Source organism: Oncorhynchus mykiss, chromosome 17 (genome assembly GCF_057628025.1).
Source record: "Oncorhynchus mykiss isolate SJ-2025 chromosome 17, ASM5762802v1, whole genome shotgun sequence".
NCBI classification, from domain to species: domain Eukaryota; kingdom Metazoa; phylum Chordata; class Actinopteri; order Salmoniformes; family Salmonidae; genus Oncorhynchus; species Oncorhynchus mykiss.
Genome location: NC_143038.1, coordinates 67,887,027 through 67,908,814, shown reverse-complemented (window position 1 = coordinate 67,908,814; position 21,788 = coordinate 67,887,027). Strand labels below are relative to the sequence as shown.

General features: G+C 43.5%; 1 protein-coding gene across 3 annotated transcripts in view; it reads right to left on the bottom strand.

The window, feature by feature from the left end:
• Window positions 1-18,550, bottom strand: part of LOC110493278 (kinesin-like protein KIF21B) — a 140,746-nt gene extending 122,196 nt beyond the window's left edge. For all 3 annotated transcript variants that reach the window (XM_090206427.1, XM_090206425.1, XM_090206426.1), the window contains exon 1: window positions 18,096-18,550. In XM_090206427.1, the coding sequence (XP_090062553.1) occupies window positions 18,096-18,136 (41 nt within the window). In that variant the 5' untranslated portion in view covers window positions 18,137-18,550. The remainder of the gene's footprint in view (window positions 1-18,095) is intronic.
• Window positions 18,551-21,788: the final 3,238 nt, after the last annotated feature.

Sequence of the window (21,788 nt, the reverse complement as noted above, 5' to 3'; positions counted from 1 at the left end):
CTTTACTGTTCAGTTCTTTACTGTTCTATACTGTTCTATGCTTTACTGTTCTGTTCTTTACTTTACTGTTCTTTACTGGTCTGTTCTTTACTTTACTGTTCTTTACTGGTCTATACTTTACTGGTCTATACTTTACTGTTCTATACTTTACTGTTCTATACTTTACTGTTCTATACTTTACTGTTCTGTACTTTACTGTTCTGTACTCTACTGTTCTGTACTGTTCTGTACTTTACTGTTCTATACTTTACTGTTCTATACTTTACTGTTCTGTACTTTACTGTTCTATACTTTACTGTTCTGTACTTTACTGTTCTTTACTGTTCTATACTTTACTGTTCTTTACTTTACTGTTCTATACTTTACTGTTCTATACTTTACTGTTCTGTACTTTACTGTTCTTTACTGTTCTATACATTACTGTTCTTTACTTTACTGTTCTGTATTTTACTGTACTTTACTGTTCTGTTCTTTACTGTTCAGTTTTTTACTTTCCTGTTATTTACCTTACTGTTCTTTACCTTACTGTTCTTTACTGTTCTTTACTTTACTGTTCTTTACTTTACTTTACTGTTCTTTACTGGTCTGTACTTTACTGTTCTGTTCTTTACTGTACTTTACTGTTCTGTTCTTTACTGTACTTTACTGCTCTGTTCTTTACTTTACTGTTCTTTACTGTTCTGTTCTTTACTTTACTGTTCTTTACTGTTCTTTACTGGTCTGTTCTTTACTTTACTGTTCTTTACTGATCTATACTTTACTGTTCTGTTCTTTACTGTACTTTACTGTTCTGTTCTTTACTGTTCTTTACTGTTCTGTTCTTTACTTTACTGTTCTTTACTGGTCTGTACTTTACTGATCTATACTTTACTGTTCTGTTCTTTACTGTACTTTACTGTTCTTTACTGTACTTTACTGATCTATACTTTACTGGTCTGTACTTTACTGTTCTTTACTTTACTGTTCTTTACTTTACTTTACTGGTCTGTTCTTTACTGTTCTGTTCTTTACTGTACTTTACTGTTCTTTACTGGTCTGTTCTTTACTGGTCTGTTCTTTACTGTACTTTACTGTGCTTTACTGTTCTGTTCTTTACTGTACTTTACTGTTCTTTATTGTTCTGTTCTTTACTGTACTTTACTGTTCTGTACTTTACTGTTCTGTACTGTACTTTTCTGTACTGTACTTTCCTGTACTTTATTGTTCTTTACTGTAATTTACTGTTCTGTACTTTATTGTACTTCACTGTTCTGTACTTTACTGTTCTGTTCTTTATTGTACTTCACTGTTCTGTACTTTACTGTTCTTTACTGTAATTTACTGTTCTGTACTTTATTGTACTTCACTGTTCTGTACTTGACTGTTCTGTTCTTTATTGTACTGTTCTGTACTTTACTGTTCTTTACTGTTCTGTACTTTACTGTTCTGTACTTTACTGTTCTGTACTTTACTGTTCTGTACTTTACTGTTCTGTACTTCACTGTTCTTTACTGTACTTTACTGTTCTGTTCTTTACTGTACTTCACTGTTCTGTACTTTACTGTTCTTTACTGTACTTTACTGTTCTGTACTTTACTGTTCTTTACTGTTCTGTACTTTACTATTCTGTACTTTACTGTTCTTTATTGTACTTTACTGTTCTGTACTTTACTGTTCTGTACTGTTCTGTACTTTACTGTTCTTTACTGTTCTGTACTTTACTATTCTGTACTTTACTGTTCTTTACTATACTTTATTGTACTTTTCTGTACTGTACTTTACTGTTCTGTACTTTACTGTTCTGTACTGTTCTGTACTTTACTGTTCTGTACTTTATTGTACTTTACTGTTCTGTACTTTACTAATGGCACCATGCTTTGTTGACTCATCCTGAGTCCTGTTTCTGTCTCTGTGGCCATCCCAGTTCCAGTTCCACCCAGAACCTTTCATTTAACACTCCCTGTCAAAGGACTTTTACTAATGACTGTTAGAGGTCAGAGGTCAGAGACCATTTGATCAGGGTAAGGAGGAAATGACCAGAGTGTATCTGAGAGGGACTTCCATGAAGATGAAAAATATAGTGTTGGTAAATCTGGTGCCCTGTTGGGAATACGTGAAGATAGTGTTGCTAGATCTGGTGCCCTGTTGGGAATACGTGAAGATAGCGTTGCTAGATCTGGTGCCCTGTTGGGAATACGTGAAGATAGCGTTGCTAGATCTGGTGCCCTGTTGGGAATACGTGAGATAGCGTTGCTAGATCTAGTGCCCTGTTGGGAATACGTGAGATAGCGTTGCTAGATCTAGTGCCCTGTTGGGAATACGTGAAGATAGCGTTACTAGATCTGTTGCCCTGTTGGGAATACGTGAAGATAGCGTTGCTAGATCTGGTGCCCTGTTGGGAATACGTGAAGATAGCGTTGCTAGATCTGGTGCCCTGTTGGGAATACGTGAAGATAGTGTTGCTAGATCTGTTGCCCTGTTGGGAATACGTGAAGATAGCGTTGCTAGATCTGTTGCCCTGTTGGGAATGCATTCAGCAGCTCTTGTAAAACTGTAGTTAACTACACTAGTCACAGCATTGTATTGCATCCTTCCCTGTTTCCTTTCCTGGAAAGCTATGTCGTTGAACACTTGATTTAACTTATCATTCAACCCGGCTTACTGGGTAGGAGGGAGGGATGCATGTTATACAGGAGACTACAGGAAGTATCTGTCCTGGAGCAGCTCTGAACAGGAGCTAACTATTACTTATTGGCCTTACAGAACGGACCATGAGGGCAGGGGGGTAGTCTCCCATTAACCGCCATTACTAACACAGACTCACACTAACACACACACTATGGACGCACACACACATACACTATACACACACTACTCTTCCCCCACATACAAACACCCAGACAGACATTATGACCAGCGGCTAGTTCCCACCAGAATGAGGCCCGTAAAGCAGCCCCCCCTAGGGAGGCTGTGGACCCAGTGAACGGTTCACGCACTGTCAACAGGAAACAGACGCGACACACACACAGCCTACACAGGACATACATCCACAAACCAAAACAAATACTTTTAAATTCCTATTTAAAATGCTGGTTTAAAAAAAATATATTATTATTGTTGGACGTAAATTGTATTGTTGGGGCGGCAGGTAGCCTAGTGGTTAGAGCATTGGGTCAGTAACCGAAAGGTTGGTAGATCGAATCCCCGAGCTGATAAGGTAAAAATCTGTAGCTCTGCCCCTAAAACCAGGCAGTTAACCCACTGTTCCTAGGCCGTTATTGTAAATAAGAATGTGTTATTAACTGACTGGCCTAGTTAAATAAAGGATAAATGTAAAAAGAAAAAGTAATGTAAATAAATCAAAGGAAGGCTGTGAAAACACCATGAAATTATCTACCAGGGATATCATTCAGGAAGTCTGTTCCAAAATACTCCCACACAAAATAGAGAGATAAATGTGATCGTATACAAATATAAGCAAGGTTTGAAATGACTATGTTTTAGTCAAAAAATAATATCTGTTGGGCTATCTGATATCTGTTCTTGCAGTCAATTTGCAGTCTACAAAATGATCTGTAACTAGGTTCCATCCACTAAAGAAGAAATCGTACCACGGCTGAATCTAGTTGATGATCCCAGTTTGTGTCATTGTAGGCAACTCACTGTTGTGTCAAGGGCAAATTGCCATTGTTGTGAGAAAAAAAAGAAGCAGAAAGAGTGTTAAGCAGAAAAAGTGTTAAGCAGAAAGAGTGTTAAGCAGAAAAAGTGTTAAGCAGAAAAAGTGTTAAGCAGAAAGAGTGTTAAGCAGAAAGAGTGTTAAGCAGAAAAAGTGTTAAGCAGAAAAAGTGTTAAGCAGAAAAAGTGTTAAGCAGAAAGAGTGTTAAGCAGAAAAAGTGTTAAGCAGAAAGAGTGTTAAGCAGAAAAAGTGTTAAGCAGAAAAAGTGTTAAGCAGAAAAAGTGTTAAGCAGAAAGAGTGTTAAGCAGAAAAAGTGTTAAGCAGAAAAAGTGTTAAGCAGAAAAAGTGTTAAGCAGAAAGAGTGTTAAGCAGAAAAAGTGTTAAGCAGAAAGAGTGTTAAGCAGAAAAAGTGTTAAGCAGAAAGAGTGTTAAGCAGAAAAAGTGTTAAGCAGAAAAAGTGTTAAGCAGAAAAAGTGTTAAGCAGAAAGAGTGTTAAGCAGAAAGAGTGTTAAGCAGAAAAAGTGTTAAGCAGAAAAAGTGTTAAGCAGAAAGAGTGTTAAGCAGAAAAAGTGTTAAGCAGAAAAAGTGTTAAGCAGAAAAAGTGTTAAGCAGAAAAAGTGTTAAGCAGAAAAAGGTTTGAAAAATAAAAAGTTTTCTAGCAAAAAAAGGTTTGTGGCAGAAAATAATTTTGCACAACACAAGTTGCATCACACAGACTGGAGCAAAAATGTAAGCCAAAGTGTTTGTGAAAACACCATACAAAGATCATGGGTACAGTGAGCCTATTTCCCTTCCTGTTCATAATCACAGATTCTTCATAATAAACAATTAATAACAGCCTATTTACAACCTCATCATAAATCAAAGTTTATTTGTCACATGCGCCGAATACAACAGGTGTAGACCTCACAGTGAAATGCTTACTTACAAGCCCTTAACCATCCATGCAGTTTTAATAAAAATAAGTGTAAAGTAAAAAATGTGTTAAATAACAAAATAAAAGATAAAAGTAACAAATAATTAAAGAGCAGCAATAAAATAACAGTAGAGTCAATGTGCGGGGGCATCGGTTAGTCGAGGTCATTGAGGTACTATGTACATGTAGGTATAGTGACTTTGCATAGATAATAAACAGAGAGTAGCAGCAGCGTAACAGAGAGATGGGGGGGATGGGGGGGCGCTCGGGTTCCGCTTTCCGTGCGGTAGCAGAGAGAACAGTCTATGACTAGGGTGGCTGGAGTCTTCGACAATTTTTAGGGCCCTCCTCTGACACCGCCTCTGACTACACTCTGTATTGCCTTAATGACGGTCCCCCATGTTGAGGATCAGCGTGGCAGATGTGTTGTTGCCTACCCTTACCAACTGTGGGCAAGGAAGTCCAGGATCCAGTTGCAGAGGGATGTGTTTAGTCCCAAGGTCCTTAGCTTATTGATGAGCTTTGAGGGCACTATGGATGTTGAACGCTGAGCTGTAGTCAAAGAACAGCATTCTCACATAAGTGTTCCTTTTCTCCAGGAGGGAAAGTTCCCCATGAGACCTGGGTTATCTCAGCTCCCCAGGGGAGAGAGGGGGAGATGGTTGGGAGAAGAGAGTGGAGAGGAGGGGGAGAGGGGAGAGGGTGGGGTCTCCTTCAAGACTGTTGGAAAAGCATTCCTCATGAAACTGGTTGAAAGAATGCGAAGAGTGTGCAAAGTTGTCAGAGGCAAAGGGTGGCTACTTTGAAGAATCTCAAACATAAAATCTATTTTGATTTGTTTAACGCTTTTCTGGTTACTACATGATTCCATATGTATTATTTCATAGTTTTGATATATTCACTATTATTCTACAATGTAGAAAATAGTAGAACATTTAGAAAAACCCTGGAATTAGTAGGTGTGTCCAAACCTTTGACTGGTCCTGTACATCTGTCAACATCAGGACTTAGAGTCTTAGACCAAGCCCTCAGAGATACAGTTGAAGTCAGAAGTTTACATACACTTAGATTGGAGTCATTAAAACTCGTTCTTCAACCACTCCACAAATATCTTGTTAACAAACTATAGTTTTGGCAAGTCGGTTAGGAAATCTACTTTGTGCATGACACAAGACATTTCTCCAACAATTGTTTACAGACAGATTATTTAAATTATAATTCACTGTATCACAATTCCAGTGGGTCAGAAGTTTACATACACTAAGTTGACTGTGCCTTTAAACTGCTTGAAAAATTCTAGAAAATTATGTTGTGGCTTTAGAAGCTTCTGATAGGCTAATTGACATAATTTTAGTCAATTGGAGGTGTGCCTGTGAATGTATTTCAAGGCCTACCTTCAAACTCAGTGTCTCCTTGCTTGACATCATGGGAAAATCTAAAGAAATCAGCCAAGACCTCAGAAAAACAAGTGTAGACCTCCACAAGTCTGGTTCATCCAAAAAAGCCATTTCCAAACGCCTGAAGGTACCACATTCATCTGTACAAACAATAGTACGCAGGTATAAACACCATGGGACCACGCAGCCGTCATACCGCTCAGGAAGGAGATGCGTTCTGTCTCCTAGAGATGAACGTACTTTGGTGCAAAAAGTGCAAATCAATCCCAGAACAACAGCAAAGGACCTTGTGAAGATGCTGGAGGAAACAGGTACAAAAGTATCTATATCCACAGTAAAACGAGTCCTATATCGACATAACCTGAAAGGCAGCTCAGCAAGGAAGAAGCAGCTGCTCCAAAACCGCCATAATAAGCCAGACTACGGTTTGCAACTGCACATGGGGACAAAGATCATACTTGTTGGAGAAATGTCTGATTAAACAAAAACTGTTTGGCCATAATGCCCATCGTTATATTTGGAGGAAAATGGGGAGGCTTGCAAGCCGAAGAACACCATCCCAAAATGTGTGTGCAGACCTGAAAAAGCGTGTGCGAGCAAGGAGGCCTACAAACCTGACTCAGTTACACCATCTCTGTCAGGAGGAATGGGTCAAAATTCACCCAACTTATTGTGGGAAGCTTGTGGAAGGCTACCCAAAACATTTGACCCAAGTTAATTAAACAATTTAAAGGAAAAGCTACTAAATACTAATCGAGTGTATGTAAACTTCTGAACCACTGGGAATGTGATGAAAGAAATAAAAGCTGAAATAAATCATTCTCTCTACTATTATTCTGACATTTCACATTCTTAAAATGAAGTGGTGATCCTAACTGACCTAAGACAGGGAATTTTTACTATGATTAAATGTCAGGAATTGTGAAAAACTGAGTTTAAATGTATTTGACTAAGGTGTATGTAAACTTCCGACTTCAACTCTGTCAACCTCAGGCCTTAGATCAAGCCCTCAGAGACAGACATATGGGGCGGCAGGGTAGCCTAGTGGTTAGAGCGTTAGACTAGTAACCGAAAGGTTGCAAGATCGAATCCTTTAGCTGACAAGGTACAACTCTGTTGTAACACCTGAATAAGGCAGTTCCTAGGCAGTCATTGAAAATAAGAGTTTGTTCTTAACTGACTTGCCTAGTTAAATAAAAGGTAAAATAAACATCTGTCAACATCAGGCCAACACCATCCCTCAAGATGCCATGGACCACACATGAAGGAAAACCGAAGGAGATTCTGGGTCATTATTCTGAGACATTGTTTCACAGGCTATTTGTATGTTGGCTATTAGATGTCTGAATGTTGACTGTATTTTGGAACAGACATGCAGGAAATGAACAGCTTCTCTGTCGGCCACACAGACTGTGGAGGGTGGAGAGGGGGGTTCGTTCTGATCTATAGACCAGGGAAGAGAGGGGGTTAGGTCTGATCTATAGACCAGGGAAGAGAGGGGGTTAGGTCTGATCTATAGACCAGGGAAGAGAGGGGGTTAGTTCTGATCTATAGACTAGGGAAGAGAGGGGGTTAGTTCTGATCTATAGACTAGGGAAGAGAGGGGGTTAGTTCTGATCTATAGACTAGGGAAGAGAGGGGGTTAGTTCTGATCTATAGACTAGGGAAGAGAGGGGGTTAGTTCTGATCTATAGACCAGGGAAGAGAGGGGGTTAGTTCTGATCTATAGACCAGGGAAGAGAGGGGGTCAGGTCTGATCTATAGACCAGGGAAGAGAGGGGGTCAGGTATGATATATAGACATGGGAAGAGAGGGGGTTAGTTCTGATCTATAGACCAGGGATGAGAGGGGGTTAGTTCTGATCTATAGACCAGGGAGGAGAGGGGAAGGGGTCAGTTCTGATCTATAGAACAGGGAGGAGAGGGGAAGGGGTCAGTTCTGATCTATAGATCAGGGCGGTGAGTTTCTTGACTTTGTTTGGCTGTCATCGCCTTCCTTCGTCAACACACACACCAATCAAACCCAGGCTGTGGTCTTAACACACTCCCAAGGCTGTGGTCTTAACACACTCCCAGTCCCTTAACTGCAGAACATAATTCTGACTAGAAATGTGGGAGCAATTACAAGCCATCCATTCATTCTCTGTTATCAGTGGTGCTGGTGTTCCCAGGATTAGTCTCCATGTCGTTAGGAAAACCATCCATTCATTCTCTGTTATCAGTGGTGCTGGTGTTCCCAGGATTAGTCTCCCTGTCGTTAGGAAAACCATCCATTCATTCTCTGTTATCAGTGGTGCTGGTGTTCCCAGGATTAGTCTCCATGTCGTTAGGAAAACCATCCATTCATTCTCTGTTATCAGTGGTGCTGGTGTTCCCAGGATTAGTCTCCCTGTCGTTAGGAAAAACATCCATTCATTCTGTTATCAGTGGTGCTGGTGTTCCCAGGATTAGTCTCCCTGTCGTTAGGAAAAACATCCATTCATTCTCTGTTATCAGTGGTGCTGGTGTTCCCAGGATTAGTCTCCCTGTCGTTAGGAAAACCATCCATTCATTCTCTGTTATCAGTGGTGCTGGTGTTCCCAGGATTAGTCTCCATGTCGTTAGGAAAACCATCCATTCATTCTCTGTTATCAGTGGTGCTGGTGTTCCCAGGATTAGTCTCCCTGTCGTTAGGAAAACCATCCATTCATTCTCTGTTATCAGTGGTGCTGGTGTTCCCAGGATTAGTCTCCCTGTCGTTAGGAAAAACATCCATTCATTCTGTTATCAGTGGTGCTGGTGTTCCCAGGATTAGTCTCCCTGTCGTTAGGAAAACCATCCATTCATTCTCTGTTATCAGTGGTGCTGGTGTTCCCAGGATTAGTCTCCCTGTCGTTAGGAAAACCATCCATTCATTCTCTGTTATCAGTGGTGCTGGTGTTCCCAGGATTAGTCTCCCTGTCGTTAGGAAAACCATCCATCGAGAACCACAGGAAGTCATCTTGATCCGTGTCTTTGTTTATATGCTTCAGTCCCCACTTCCTGTCACTACTAATGCTGCTTTCAGTGCCACCCATTAGGAACAGAGTAAACACACACACAGCGATCGGATCACACCAAGAAGAAGAAGAAGAGAATAAAGCATGCATCTATCACCACAGTCATTTAGATACGTATGACAACAGTGGTGTTATGGTTATTATATAACCCAATGTGCTTACTGCATGTTTTGTCTGAATTGTTTTGAATGTCAATGTCAATGTCTTTCGATCCAAGATCGCATAGCAGTTCAGACGTCTTTTGTCCTCGTCTTGTCGTGTCCTGTATATATATATATTTACAACTTTTTTCACATACATTTTATTTTTATTTTCCATCAACTCATCTTCTAAACACTCTCCTGCAACCAGCCTCACCAATTTATATTTATAAAAAAGTATTATTTACCTCAGATCTGCAATCCTTCAGGAAGCTAGCCAGAAACTCCAGGAGGCTGGCCAGAAACTAGCCAGAAGCTAGCCAGGAGCTAGCCCAGAAGCTAATCAGAAGCTAACCACGGTTTGTGGTCATCGGCTGTCCTTTAGTTCGAAAATCTATCGAAAATCTATCGCCAGTTTTGTACGGCGCAGCGCGGCTCGGAACGGAACATACCGGACCAATTTTTCTCTCCATGTCCCTGGATTTCAACTGCTCTCTGGACATTCATACCCGGATCTCACAGCTAGCTAGCTGCTATCCGTGTGACAGTCGGCTTTCGTCGATTCCGGAGCAAACATCGATTGTTCCGGTGCTAGCCAGCTCCGTCAATCACGCCTGAGTTCCATCATTCACTCCTGGGCTGCAGTCACCTATCCGGACCCGTTTCACTGCCTACGCGGAGCCCCACCGGGCCTTCACAACCGGACTGCCGACGTTATCTACCTGAAGGAGATCCGGCTGGCTCCTCTGTCGCGACGTTACGCCCATCTGCGGCCCGCTAACCGTTAGCTGTCTTTCCGGCTGCTATCTGAATAGACAATCGGACAATTTATTTATTTGAATTATTATGTTTTCTTCTCGGGCCTCTATAACTATATCTATTGTTCTTATTTTTGTTGTTGTGTGATTTGGATTAATCCCCTCTACCACACGGAACCCCACTAATCTACTGACCGAACGCAAGAGGTGGCTAACAACAGACTCCATCCTATGCCAGCTTGCTACCGGTTGGCTTGGCTAGCTGTCTAAATCGCCGTGACCCTAAACCAACCTCTCCACTCACTGGACCCTTTTGATCACTCGACTAAGCATGCCTCTCCTTAATGTCAATATGTCTTGTCCATTGCTGTTCTGGTTAGTGTTTATTTGGCTTATTTCACTGTAGAGCCTCTAGTCCTGCTCACTATACCTTATCCAACCTAATAGTTCCACCACCCACACATGCAATGACATCTCCTGGTTTCAATGATGTTTCTAGAGACAATATCTCTCTCTTCATCACTCAATACCTAGGTTTACCTCCACTGTATTCACATCCTACCTTACCTTTGTCTGTACATTATACCTTGATGCTATTTTATCGCCCCCAGAAACCTCCTTTTACTCTCTGTTCCAGACGTTCTAGACGACCAATTCTTATTGCTTTTAGTCGTACCCTTATTCTACTCCTCCTATGTTCCTCTGGCGATGTAGAGGTGAATCCAGGCCCTGCAGTGCCTAGCTCCACTCCTATTCCCCAGGCGCTCTCTTTTGACGACTTCTGTAACCGTAATAGCCTTGGTTTCATGCATGTTAACATTAGAAGCCTCCTCCCTAAGTTTGTTCTATTCACTGCTTTAGCACACTCTGCCAACCCGGATGTTCTAGCTGTGTCTGAATCCTGGCTTAGGAAGACCACCAAAAATTCAGACATTTTAATTCCAAACTACAACATTTTCAGACAAGATAGAACTGCCAAAGGGGGCGGTGTTGCAATTTACTGCAAAGATAGCCTGCAGAGTTCTGTCCTACTATCCAGGTCTGTACCCAAACAATTTGAACTTCTACTTTAAAAATCCACCTTTCTAAAAACAAGTCTCTCACCGTTGCCGCCTGCTATAGACCACCCTCTGCCCCCAGCTGTGCTCTGGACACCATATGTGAACTGATTGCCCCCCATCTATCTTCAGAGCTCGTGCTGCTAGGCGACCTAAACTGGAACATGCTTAACACCCCAGCCATCCTACAATCTAAACTTGATGCCCTCAATCTCACACAAATTATCAATGAACCTACCAGGTACCTCCCCAAAGCCTTAAACACGGGCACCCTCATAGATATCATCCTAACCAACTTCCCCTCTAAATACACCTCTGCTGTCTTCAACCAAGATCTCAGCGATCACTGCCTCATTGCCTGCATCCGTAATGGGTCAGCGGTCAAACGACCTCCTCTCATCACTGTAAAACGCTCCCTGAAACACTTCAGCGAGCAGGCCTTTCTAATCGACCTGGCCGGGGTATCCTGGAAGGATATTGACCTCATCCCGTCAGTAGAGGATGCCTGGATATTTTTTTAAAATGCCTTCCTAACCATCTTAAATAAACATGCCCCATTCAAGAAATTTAGAACCAGGAACAGATATAGCCCTTGGTTCTCCCCAGACCTGACTGCCCTTAATCAACACAAAAACGTCCTATGGCGTTCTGCATTAGCATCGAACAGCCCCCGTGATATGCAGCTGTTCAGGGAAGCTAGAAACCATTATACACAGGCAGTTAGAAAAGCCAAGGCTAGCTTTTTCAAGCAGAAATTTGCTTCTTGCAACACTAACTCAAAAAAGTTCTGGGACACTGTAAAGTCCATGGAGAATAAGAACACCTCCTCCCAGCTGCCCACTGCACTGAAGATAGGAAACACTGTCACCACTGATAAATCCACCATAATTGAAAATTTCAATAAGCATTTTTCTACTGCTGGCCATGCTTTCCACCTGGCTACTCCTACCCCTGTCAACAGCACTGCACCCCCAACAGCAACTCGCCCAAGCCTTCCCCATTTCTCCTTCTCCCAAATCCATTCAGCTGATGTTCTGAAAGAGCTGCAAAATCTGGACCCCTACAAATCAGCCGGGCTAGACAATCTGGACCCTTTCTTTCTAAAATTATCTGCCGAAATTGTTGCCACCCCTATTACTAGCCTGTTCAACCTCTCTTTCGTGTCGTCTGAGATTCCCAAAGATTGGAAAGCAGCTGCGGTCATCCCCCTCTTCAAAGGGGGGGACACTCTTGACCCAAACTGCTACAGACCTATATCTATCCTACCATGCCTTTCTAAGGTCTTCGAAAGCCAAGTCAACAAACAGATTACCGACCATTTTGAATCTCACCATACCTTCTCTGCTATGCAATCTGGTTTCAGAGCTGGTCATGGGTGCACCTCAGCCACGCTCAAGGTCCTAAACGATATCTTAACCGCCATCGATAAGAAACATTACTGTGCAGCCGTATTCATTGATCTGGCCAAGGCTTTCGACTCTGTCAATCACCACATCCTCATCGGCAGACTCAACAGCCTTGGTTTCTCAAATGATTGCCTCGCCTGGTTCACCAACTACTTCTCTGATAGAGTTCAGTGTGTCAAATCTGAGGGTCTGTTGTCCGGACCTCTGGCAGTCTCTATGGGGGTGCCACAGGGTTCAATTCTTGGACCGACTCTCTTCTCTGTATACATCAATGAGGTCGCTCTTGCTGCTGGTGAGTCTCTGATCCACCTCTACGCAGACGACACCATTCTGTATACTTCCGGCCCTTCTTTGGACACTGTGTTAACAACCCTCCAGGCAAGCTTCAATGCCATACAACTCTCCTTCCGTGGCCTCCAACTGCTCTTAAATACAAGTAAAACTAAATGCATGCTCTTCAACCGATCACTACCTGCACCTACCCGCCTGTCCAACATCACTACTCTGGACGGCTCTGACTTAGAATACGTGGACAACTACAAATACTTAGGTGTCTGGTTAGACTGTAAACTCTCCTTCCAGACCCATATCAAACATCTCCAATCCAAAGTTAAATCTAGAATTGGCTTCCTATTTCGCAACAAAGCATCCTTCACTCATGCTGCCAAACATACCCTTGTAAAACTGACCATCCTACCAATCCTCGACTTTGGCGATGTAATTTACAAAATAGCCTCCAATACCCTACTCAACAAACTGGATGCAGTCTATCACAGTGCAATCCGTTTTGTCACCAAAGCCCCATACACTACCCACCATTGCGACCTGTACGCTCTCGTTGGCTGGCCCTCGCTTCATACTCGTCGCCAAACCCACTGGCTCCATGTCATCTACAAGACCCTGCTAGGTAAAGTCCCCCCTTATCTCAGCTCGCTGGTCACCATAGCATCTCCCACCTGTAGCACACGCTCCAGCAGGTATATCTCTCTAGTCACCCCCAAAACCAATTCTTTCTTTGGCCGCCTCTCTTTCCAGTTCTCTGCTGCCAATGACTGGAACGAACTACAAAAATCTCTGAAACTGGAAACACTTATCTCCCTCACTAGCTTTAAGCACCAACTGTCAGAGCAGCTCACAGATTACTGCACCTGTACATAGCCCACATATAATTTAGCCCTATCAACTACCTCTTTCCCAACTGTATTTAATTTATTTATTTATTTTGCTCCTTTGCACCCCATTATTTTTATTTCTACTTTGCACATTCTTCCATTGCAAAACTACCATTCCAGTGTTTTAATTGCTATATTGTATTTACCTTGCCACCAAGGCCTTTTTTTGCCTTTACCTCCCTTCTCACCTCATTTGCTCACATTGTATATAGACTTGTTTATACTTTATTATTGACTGTATGTTTGTTTTACTCCATGTGTAACTCTGTGTTGTTGTATCTGTCGAACTGCTTTGCTTTATCTTGGCCAGGTCGCAATTGTAAATGAGAACTTGTTCTCAACTTGCCTACCTGGTTAAATAAAGGTAAAATAAATAAAATAAAAATAAAAAATGTTTCTACTGAATGAATATCGGTTAGTGCTTCTACACCTGCATTGCTTGCTGTGTGGGGTTTTAGCCTGGGTTCCTGTACAGCACTTTGTGACATCGGCTGATGTAATAAGGGCTTTATAAATAAATGTGATTGATTGATTGATAGTATTGTTCAACTGCTTGTACTTACAGTAGGCCTATACCTGGTACAGGGTAGCCTGGTACTAACGACATACTGTAAAAGTGTTACTACCATAGTTACCCAATTATGTCTACGTGCTGAATATTGCAGCTCGGCCCTAAAGAGCTGAGCAGAGACAGATGAACATACAGCACCGTAGCTCTTTTGCTGCTGTGTTGACAGGTCATGTCCGGCTCCTACCATGTGTATTGATGTGAAAAGTGTGTGTGAAACATAGCCGAGGGAAGTAGGGGTGCTGAGGATGCTGCAGCACCCCCTGAAAAATAATTAATACAAAATACAAAAATAAATGTAAAAATATTTTTTTTTACACAAAAGTAGTGCACTGGGCCTTTACTAGTATTAATGTCACATATAGCGTGGGCAAAACGAATTATTCAGCATCTCCGCTGGCAAACAATGTAGTTGTATAATTAGGAATCTTGCAGGATTAAATAGTTGGATTAAATAGGATTAAATAGTTGGGATTGTAAGAGTTGTTGCCCTGTGCCTTTCTCTGTGATTGTCATTCTAATAGTTTCCAGAAAGAACAAAACCCTGTGCCTTTCTCTGTGATGGTCATTCTAATAGTTTCTAGAAAGAACAAAACCCTGTGCCTTTCTCTGTGATTGTCATTCTAATAGTTTCCAGAAAGAACAAAACCCTGTGCCTTTCTCTGTGATGGTCATTCTAATAGTTTCCAGAAAGAACAAAACCCTGTGCCTTTCTCTGTGATGGTCATTCTAATAGTTTCCAGAAAGAACAAAACCCTGTGCCTTTCTCTGTGATGGTCATTCTAATAGTTCCCAGAAAGAACAAAACCCTGTGCCTTTCTCTGTGATGGTCATTCTAATAGTTTCCAGAAAGAACAAAACCCTGTGCCTTTCTCTGTGATGGTCATTCTAATAGTTTCCAGAAAGAACAAAACCCTGTGCCTTTCTCTGTGATGGTCATTCTAATAGTTTCCAGAAAGAACAAAACCCGGTCCTTAAACATTTACATCACAAGGTGCAAAGACACAAAACATCCACATCAAATTAAATCATTTTCTGGATCAAATAACATGGAAAACAACCCTTTTTTTGTGCAGTATTAATTGACCATCCTTACAAACCACGTAATGTAAATGTACAGTGCCTTGCGAAAGTATTCGGCCCCCTTGAACTTTGCGACCTTTTGCCACATTTCAGGCTTCAAACATAAAGATATAAAACTGTATTTTTTTGTGAAGAATCAACAACAAGTGGGACACAATCATGAAGTGGAACGACATTTATTGGATATTTCAAACTTTTTTAACAAATCAAAAACTGAAAAATTGGGCGTGCAAAATGATTCAGCCCCCTTAAGTTAATACTTTGTAGCGCCACCTTTTGCTGCGATTACAACTGAATGCATTCAACTGAAATGTGTCTTCTGCATTAACCCACCCCCTCATCTTCGGCGCCTGGGGAACAGTGCGTTGCTCAGGGGCAGAACGACAGATTTTTATCTTGTCAGCTTTCGGTTACTGGCCTAATGCTCTAACCACTAGGCTACCTGCGGTCTGTGACCTATGACCCCACCCTAAAGTGGGCCCACTAACCTTGACCCTGTGACCTCACCCTAAAGTAGGCCAACTAACCCTAACCCTGTGACCTATGACCTCACCCTAAAGCGGGCCAACTAACCTTAACCCTGTGACCTATGACCCCACTCTACAGCGGGCCAACTAACCCTAACCCTGTGACCTATGACCCCACTCTACAGCGGGCCAACTAACCCTAACCCTGTGACCTATGACCCCACTCTACAGCAGGCCAACTAACCCTAACCCTGTGACCTATGACCCCACTCTACAGTGGGCCAACTAACCCTAACCCTGTGATCTATGACCACACTCTACAGCGGGCCAACTAAGCCTAACCCTGTGATCTATGACCCCACTCTACAGCGGGCCAACTAACCCTAACTCTATTACCTATGACCCCACTCTACAGCGGGCCAACTAACCCTATCTCTGTGACCTATGACCCCACTCTACAGCGGGCCAACTAACCCTAACCCTGTGACCTATGACCCAACTCTACAGCGGGCCAACTAACCCTAACTCTATTACCTATGACCCCACTCTACAGCGGGCCAACTAACCCTAACTCTGTGACCCCACTCTACAGCGGGCCAACTAACCCTAACTCTGTGACCCCACTCTACAGCGGGCCAACTAACCCTAACTCTATTACCTATGACCCCACTCTACAGCGGGCCAACTAACCCTAACTCTGTGACCCCACTCTACAGCGGGCCAACTAACCCTAACTCTGTGACCCCACTCTACAGCGTGCCAACTAACCTTAACTCTATGACCTATGACCCCACTCTACAGCGGGCCAACTAACCCTAACCCTGTGATCTATGACCCCACTCTACAGCGGGCCAACTAACCCTAACCCTGTGATCTATGACCCCACTCTACAGCGGGCCAACTAACCCTAACTCTATTACCTATAACCCCACTCTACAGTGGGCCAACTAACCCTAACCCTGTGACCTATGACCCCACTCTACAGCGGGCCAACTAACCCTAACTCTATGACCTATGACCCCACTCTACAGCGGGCCAACTTCCCAATATGAACAACAGATGAACAATGAACAACCAGCGGCACCCACTTATTTTCACTGTTTTGAAAAGACTGAACTAAAGCTACTTCCTCTTTATGTCATTTTGGCAAAGCACAAAGGGAGGCAACAGACAGACAGACTACATCCCAAATAACACCTTATTCACTACATTGCGCACTACTTTTGACCAGAGCCCTATGAGCCCTACCCTACTGCATAGGGAATAGGGTGCCATTTGGAACGTACAGTGACTACAGGCTACAAGCCTTGTTACCAACACCAACCACACATGGGGCACCAGCTGGGGAAATGGGGCCATCAATATCATGGTTGACTTCAAAGGGTGGCTGCACCATTTTTTCACTGCCCTGACCCACCCCCCGGAGACTGTTAGACAATGGACAGACACACCACCGGGCTGAGCAGGCTGGCTGCGACTCGGTTAGCGCGCGCAACAATACACAGACAGAGAATGAGAATACAGTACTCACATACAATTACTGAAGTCATGCCTCCTCACATCACTACTAGTACTGTGTGCTATGTATTCTACATCCACTTAGCTACATCATAAAGGTCTAACAAAGGTGGGTGATAGCCGATACTGTGATTTATAATGCCCAGCTATGGTGCAAACATTTATCAGCAATCATGTCCAATATTCATCAATAACCTCATTTCCTCACCCCCAAGTCCCATGCCTTCAGGTTGTATTCTCAACAAAGGCAGCTGTGTAAATGTGAAGGACATTGCTTTGAGGAAGTGCATCACCTCCATCTCTTTGTGATTCTCCGACTTAACCGAAGCACATTTCTGCAACGTCTGGTGCGAGTTTTGAGGGAAAGCAATGATGTTGTAACAATGTAACGACTACAACATAATGCAATAGCAACCAATATGCACGGCATGGAGACCTCACATGGACAAAATGTGATATTATTGTGACTGACAGAAACGCCCCATGGATACCGCGCCCGCACCTGGATAACTGGGCTTTCAGAATGACACAACCACCATGATTATCAACCATTACTATTAAGCCCAACAGCATAATAGCATGACTGGTCTACTTAACCCTACACCTATATGAAGACATGCTCGCTCGTGCGTTGCATTATCTGCTGTGTGTAGGCAAATGGAACGCCACCCGTACGTACGTGGCAAAAACAAGGCACATTCTCTAACTGTACTGATAATAACGCAGTTATTAGTCTACTATAGTCCACATATGGAGCGCTAAATAATACCCGTGAATACTTCTTGGGCGCACATGTTAGGGAATGAATTAATGAATGGACCGGGAACAGAGACACATAGAGACAGACAAGACACACAATGCGCTCTGCAAAGGTCGGCAGAAATCTTTGAGTGGGCTTTCAGGATCACTGAGGGGCTTACCTTAAAGAGACCTTCACCGAGCAGTCGTTTTGGCTCACCATTCTATCCTCTTTCTTTCCGTTTTTCCCAATGTGCAAAAGTCTCTGAACCGTGTCAGTCAGAGTTAGGTTAGTACGTAAAAATACAGTGTTGCATCAACAAAAAAAGCCTTTGGAGCAAATGCGTAAATCAGGATAGAATCGCCAGCCGTGGTGCTGTCATTATAACCTGCCGTGGGTACTCGCGCTACGATCTGCATCTGTGCCTGTCCTTGCTCTGGTCACTCTCATATCTAGGCTACACCTCCGGTCCTCTGTCACATCGCAAGCTTTTCTTCTTCTTTCGCTCGCCACTGCTACATCCTGTCATACTGTGTGAGAACCGTTTTTCGGCGCTCATCCGAAAGCACACCGTCGCAGCCTGCTCAACGTGTGTTTGTGTTGTTGTCTGTCTCACATTGAATGTGAAGAACCAGTGAGAAGCCCAAAGGGGGAGGGTGTAATCGCATTCGATTGACAGGCGCTTAGCCACACAGATCAAACACTCCCACCCCGGTCCCACTTAATAGACCAATTAGGGAGTTTGGCGTCTCCGATGGCGTGTGTGTTTATTTTAATTGTATTTTATTTCACCTTTATTTAACCAGGTAGGCTAGTAGAGAACACCTTTATTCAACCAGGTAGGCCAGTTGAGAACAAGTTCTCATTTACAACTGCGACCTGGCCAAGATAAAGCAAAGCAGTTCGACACATACAACAACAGAGTTACACATGGAGTAAAACAAACATACAGTCAATGATACAGTAGAAAAGTAAATACAATATAGCAAGTAAAACATTGGAATGGTTTATTTGCAGTGGAAGAATGTGCAAAGTAGAGAAAGGTGCAAAGGAGCAAAATAAATAAATAAATACAGTAGGGAAAGAGGTAGTTGTTTGGGCTAAATTATAGATTTGCTATGAACAGGTGCAGTAATCTGTGAGCTGCTCTGACAGCTGGTGCTTAAAGCTAGTGAGGGAGATAAGTGTTTCCAGTTTCAGAGATTTTTGTAGTTCGTTCCAGTCATTGGCAGCAGAGAACTGGAAGGAGAGGCGGCCAAAGAAAGAATTGGTTTTGGGGGTGACTAGAGAGATATACCTGCTGGAGCGTGTGCTACAGGTGGGAGATGCTATGGTGACCAGCGAGCTGAGATAAGGGGGCACTTTACCTAGGGCGGCAGCGTAGCCTAGTGGTTAGAGCGTTGGACTAGTAACCGGAAGGTTGCGAGTTCAAACCCCCGAGCTGACAAGGTACAAATCTGTCGTTCTGCCCCTGAACAGGCAGTTAACCCACTGTTCCCAGGCCGTCATTGAAAATAAGAATTTGTTCTTAACTGACTTGCCTGGTTAAATAAAGGTAAAATAAAAATAAATAAAATACCTAGCAGGGTCTTGTAGATGACCTGGAGCCAGTGGGTTTGGCGACGAGTATGAAGCGAGGGCCAGCGAACGAGAGCGTACAGGTCGCAGTGGTAGGTAGTATATGAGGCTTTGGTGACAAAACGGATGGCACTCTGATAGACTGCATCCAATTTATTGAGTAGGGTATTGGAGGCTGTTTTGTAAATGACATCGCCGAAGTCGAGGATTGGTAGGATGGTCAGTTTTACAAGGGTATGTTTGGCAGCATGAGTGAAGGATGCTTTGTTGCGAAATAGGAAGCCAATTCTAGATTTAACTTTGGATTGGGGATGTTTGATGTGAGCCTGGAAGGAGAGTTTACAGTCTAACCAGACACCCAGGTATTTGTAGTTGTCCACATATTCTAAGTCAGAGCCGTCCAGAGTAGTGATGTTGGACAGGCGGGCAGGTGCAGGCAGCGATCGGTTTAAGAGAATGTTTTTAGTTTTACTTGTATTTAAGAGCAATTGGAGGCCACGGAAGGAGAGTTGTATGGCATTGAAGCTCACCTGGAGGGTTGTTAACACAGTGTCCAAAGAAGGGCCAGAAATATACAGAATGGTGTGGTGTGTGTGTGTGTGTGTGTCTGCAGGGTGGTAACAAGGTCACATCTGAGACCCGTTAACCAGTCATAAGGTGAGGGAATGTTACCATGTCTGAGAGGCAGGATCAAGGGTCACAGCTTTAACACCATCGGGGTCAAAGGTATCCATAGTTAGGGAAGTAGTCCTATAGTGACTAGTGCAGACAGGTAATGCTAAAATAAAAAATAATGAGTGACTTTCTCCACCCCTGATAACATGACACATGACAAGCACAGAATAAACTGTGATATGCCTTTAGTGACTAGTGGCATATGGTTTTGAGTAAAAAGAGTGAGTCTATCCACTAGCAGTAAAATAGTAATAGCAACAATACACATTATAATCATGTATCACGTTATATTAGACTTGCGTTATTTTAAGAGAGTGAGGTTTTATTGACTGGAATCGCGATAGTGTTCTACTCTCTGCTGTGTTTCTGGTAAAGAGGAGCTGCCTGGAGGAAGTGACTTTGTGCCATGGTTCCTTCCTGCTTTCAGTCACAATTCTTCAAAAAAGGAAATTGAAATCCTGTCTCTTTCTCTCTCTTCCTCGCTATCTCGCCCTTTTTTTTCTTGGCCTCTCTTTCTCTCTCTCGTTCTCCCGCTCTTTCGCTCTCAATTTCATTTCATTTCAAGGATCTCTCTCTCTCTCTCTGACAGGACAGAAAAACACAAGACAAGCCATGAGCCTCTGACCTCTACTGTCTCTTTACAGACTATGTCTTCCACAGTCGCTCCCCTCCATTCACGTTCTCCTCTGTTTCCTCTCTTTCATTTCCTCTCTCTTCTGCAGGTCACCTCCTGGCTGTTGTGACTGTAGTGAATGCTTGGAATTGTAACGACAGATTTCCTCTTCTTCGTCTGAAGAGGTGTAGCAAGGATCGGACCAATACGCAGCGTGGTAAGTGTCCATGTTTTAATAGAAAAGACTGAACATGACACAAATACAAAATGACAAAGTGAAATGGAAACGAAACAGTCCCGTGTGGCACAAACACTGACACAGGAAACAAACACCCACAAACCAACAGTGAAACCCAGGCTACCTAAATATGGTTCTCAATCAGGGACAACGATAAACAGCTGCCTCTGATTGAGAACCATACTAGGCCGAAACAGAAACATAGAAATGCAAAACATAGACTGCCCACCCCAACTCACGCCCTGACCATACTAAATAAAGACAAAACAAAGGAAAATGAAAAGGTCAGAATGTGACAGTACACCCCCCCCCCCCCCCCCCCTCCAGAGGTGCGGACTCCGGCCACAAATCCTGAACCTATAGGGGAGGGTCTGGGTGGGCGTCTGTCCGCGGTGGCGGTTCTGGCGCGGGACGTGGATCCCACTTCACCAAAGTTCTGGTGCGCCTCTTCGCCCGCCTCCGTGTTCTCTTTAAAGAAGCGACCCTCGCCACCGACCTTGGACTGGGAACCCTAGACATGGGTCCCGAATGGACAAGGGATTCCGGCAGCGCCGGACAGGCGGGAGACTCCGGCAGCGCCGGACAGGCGGGAGACTCCGGCAGCGCCGGACAGGCGGGAGACTCCGGCAGCGCCGGACAGGCGGGAGACTCCGGCAGCGCCGGACAGGCGGGAGACTCCGGCAGCGCCGGACAGGCGGGAGACTCCGGCAGCTCCGGACAGGCGGGAGACTCCGGCAGCTCCGGAGTGAAGGGCGATTCTGGCATCGCCT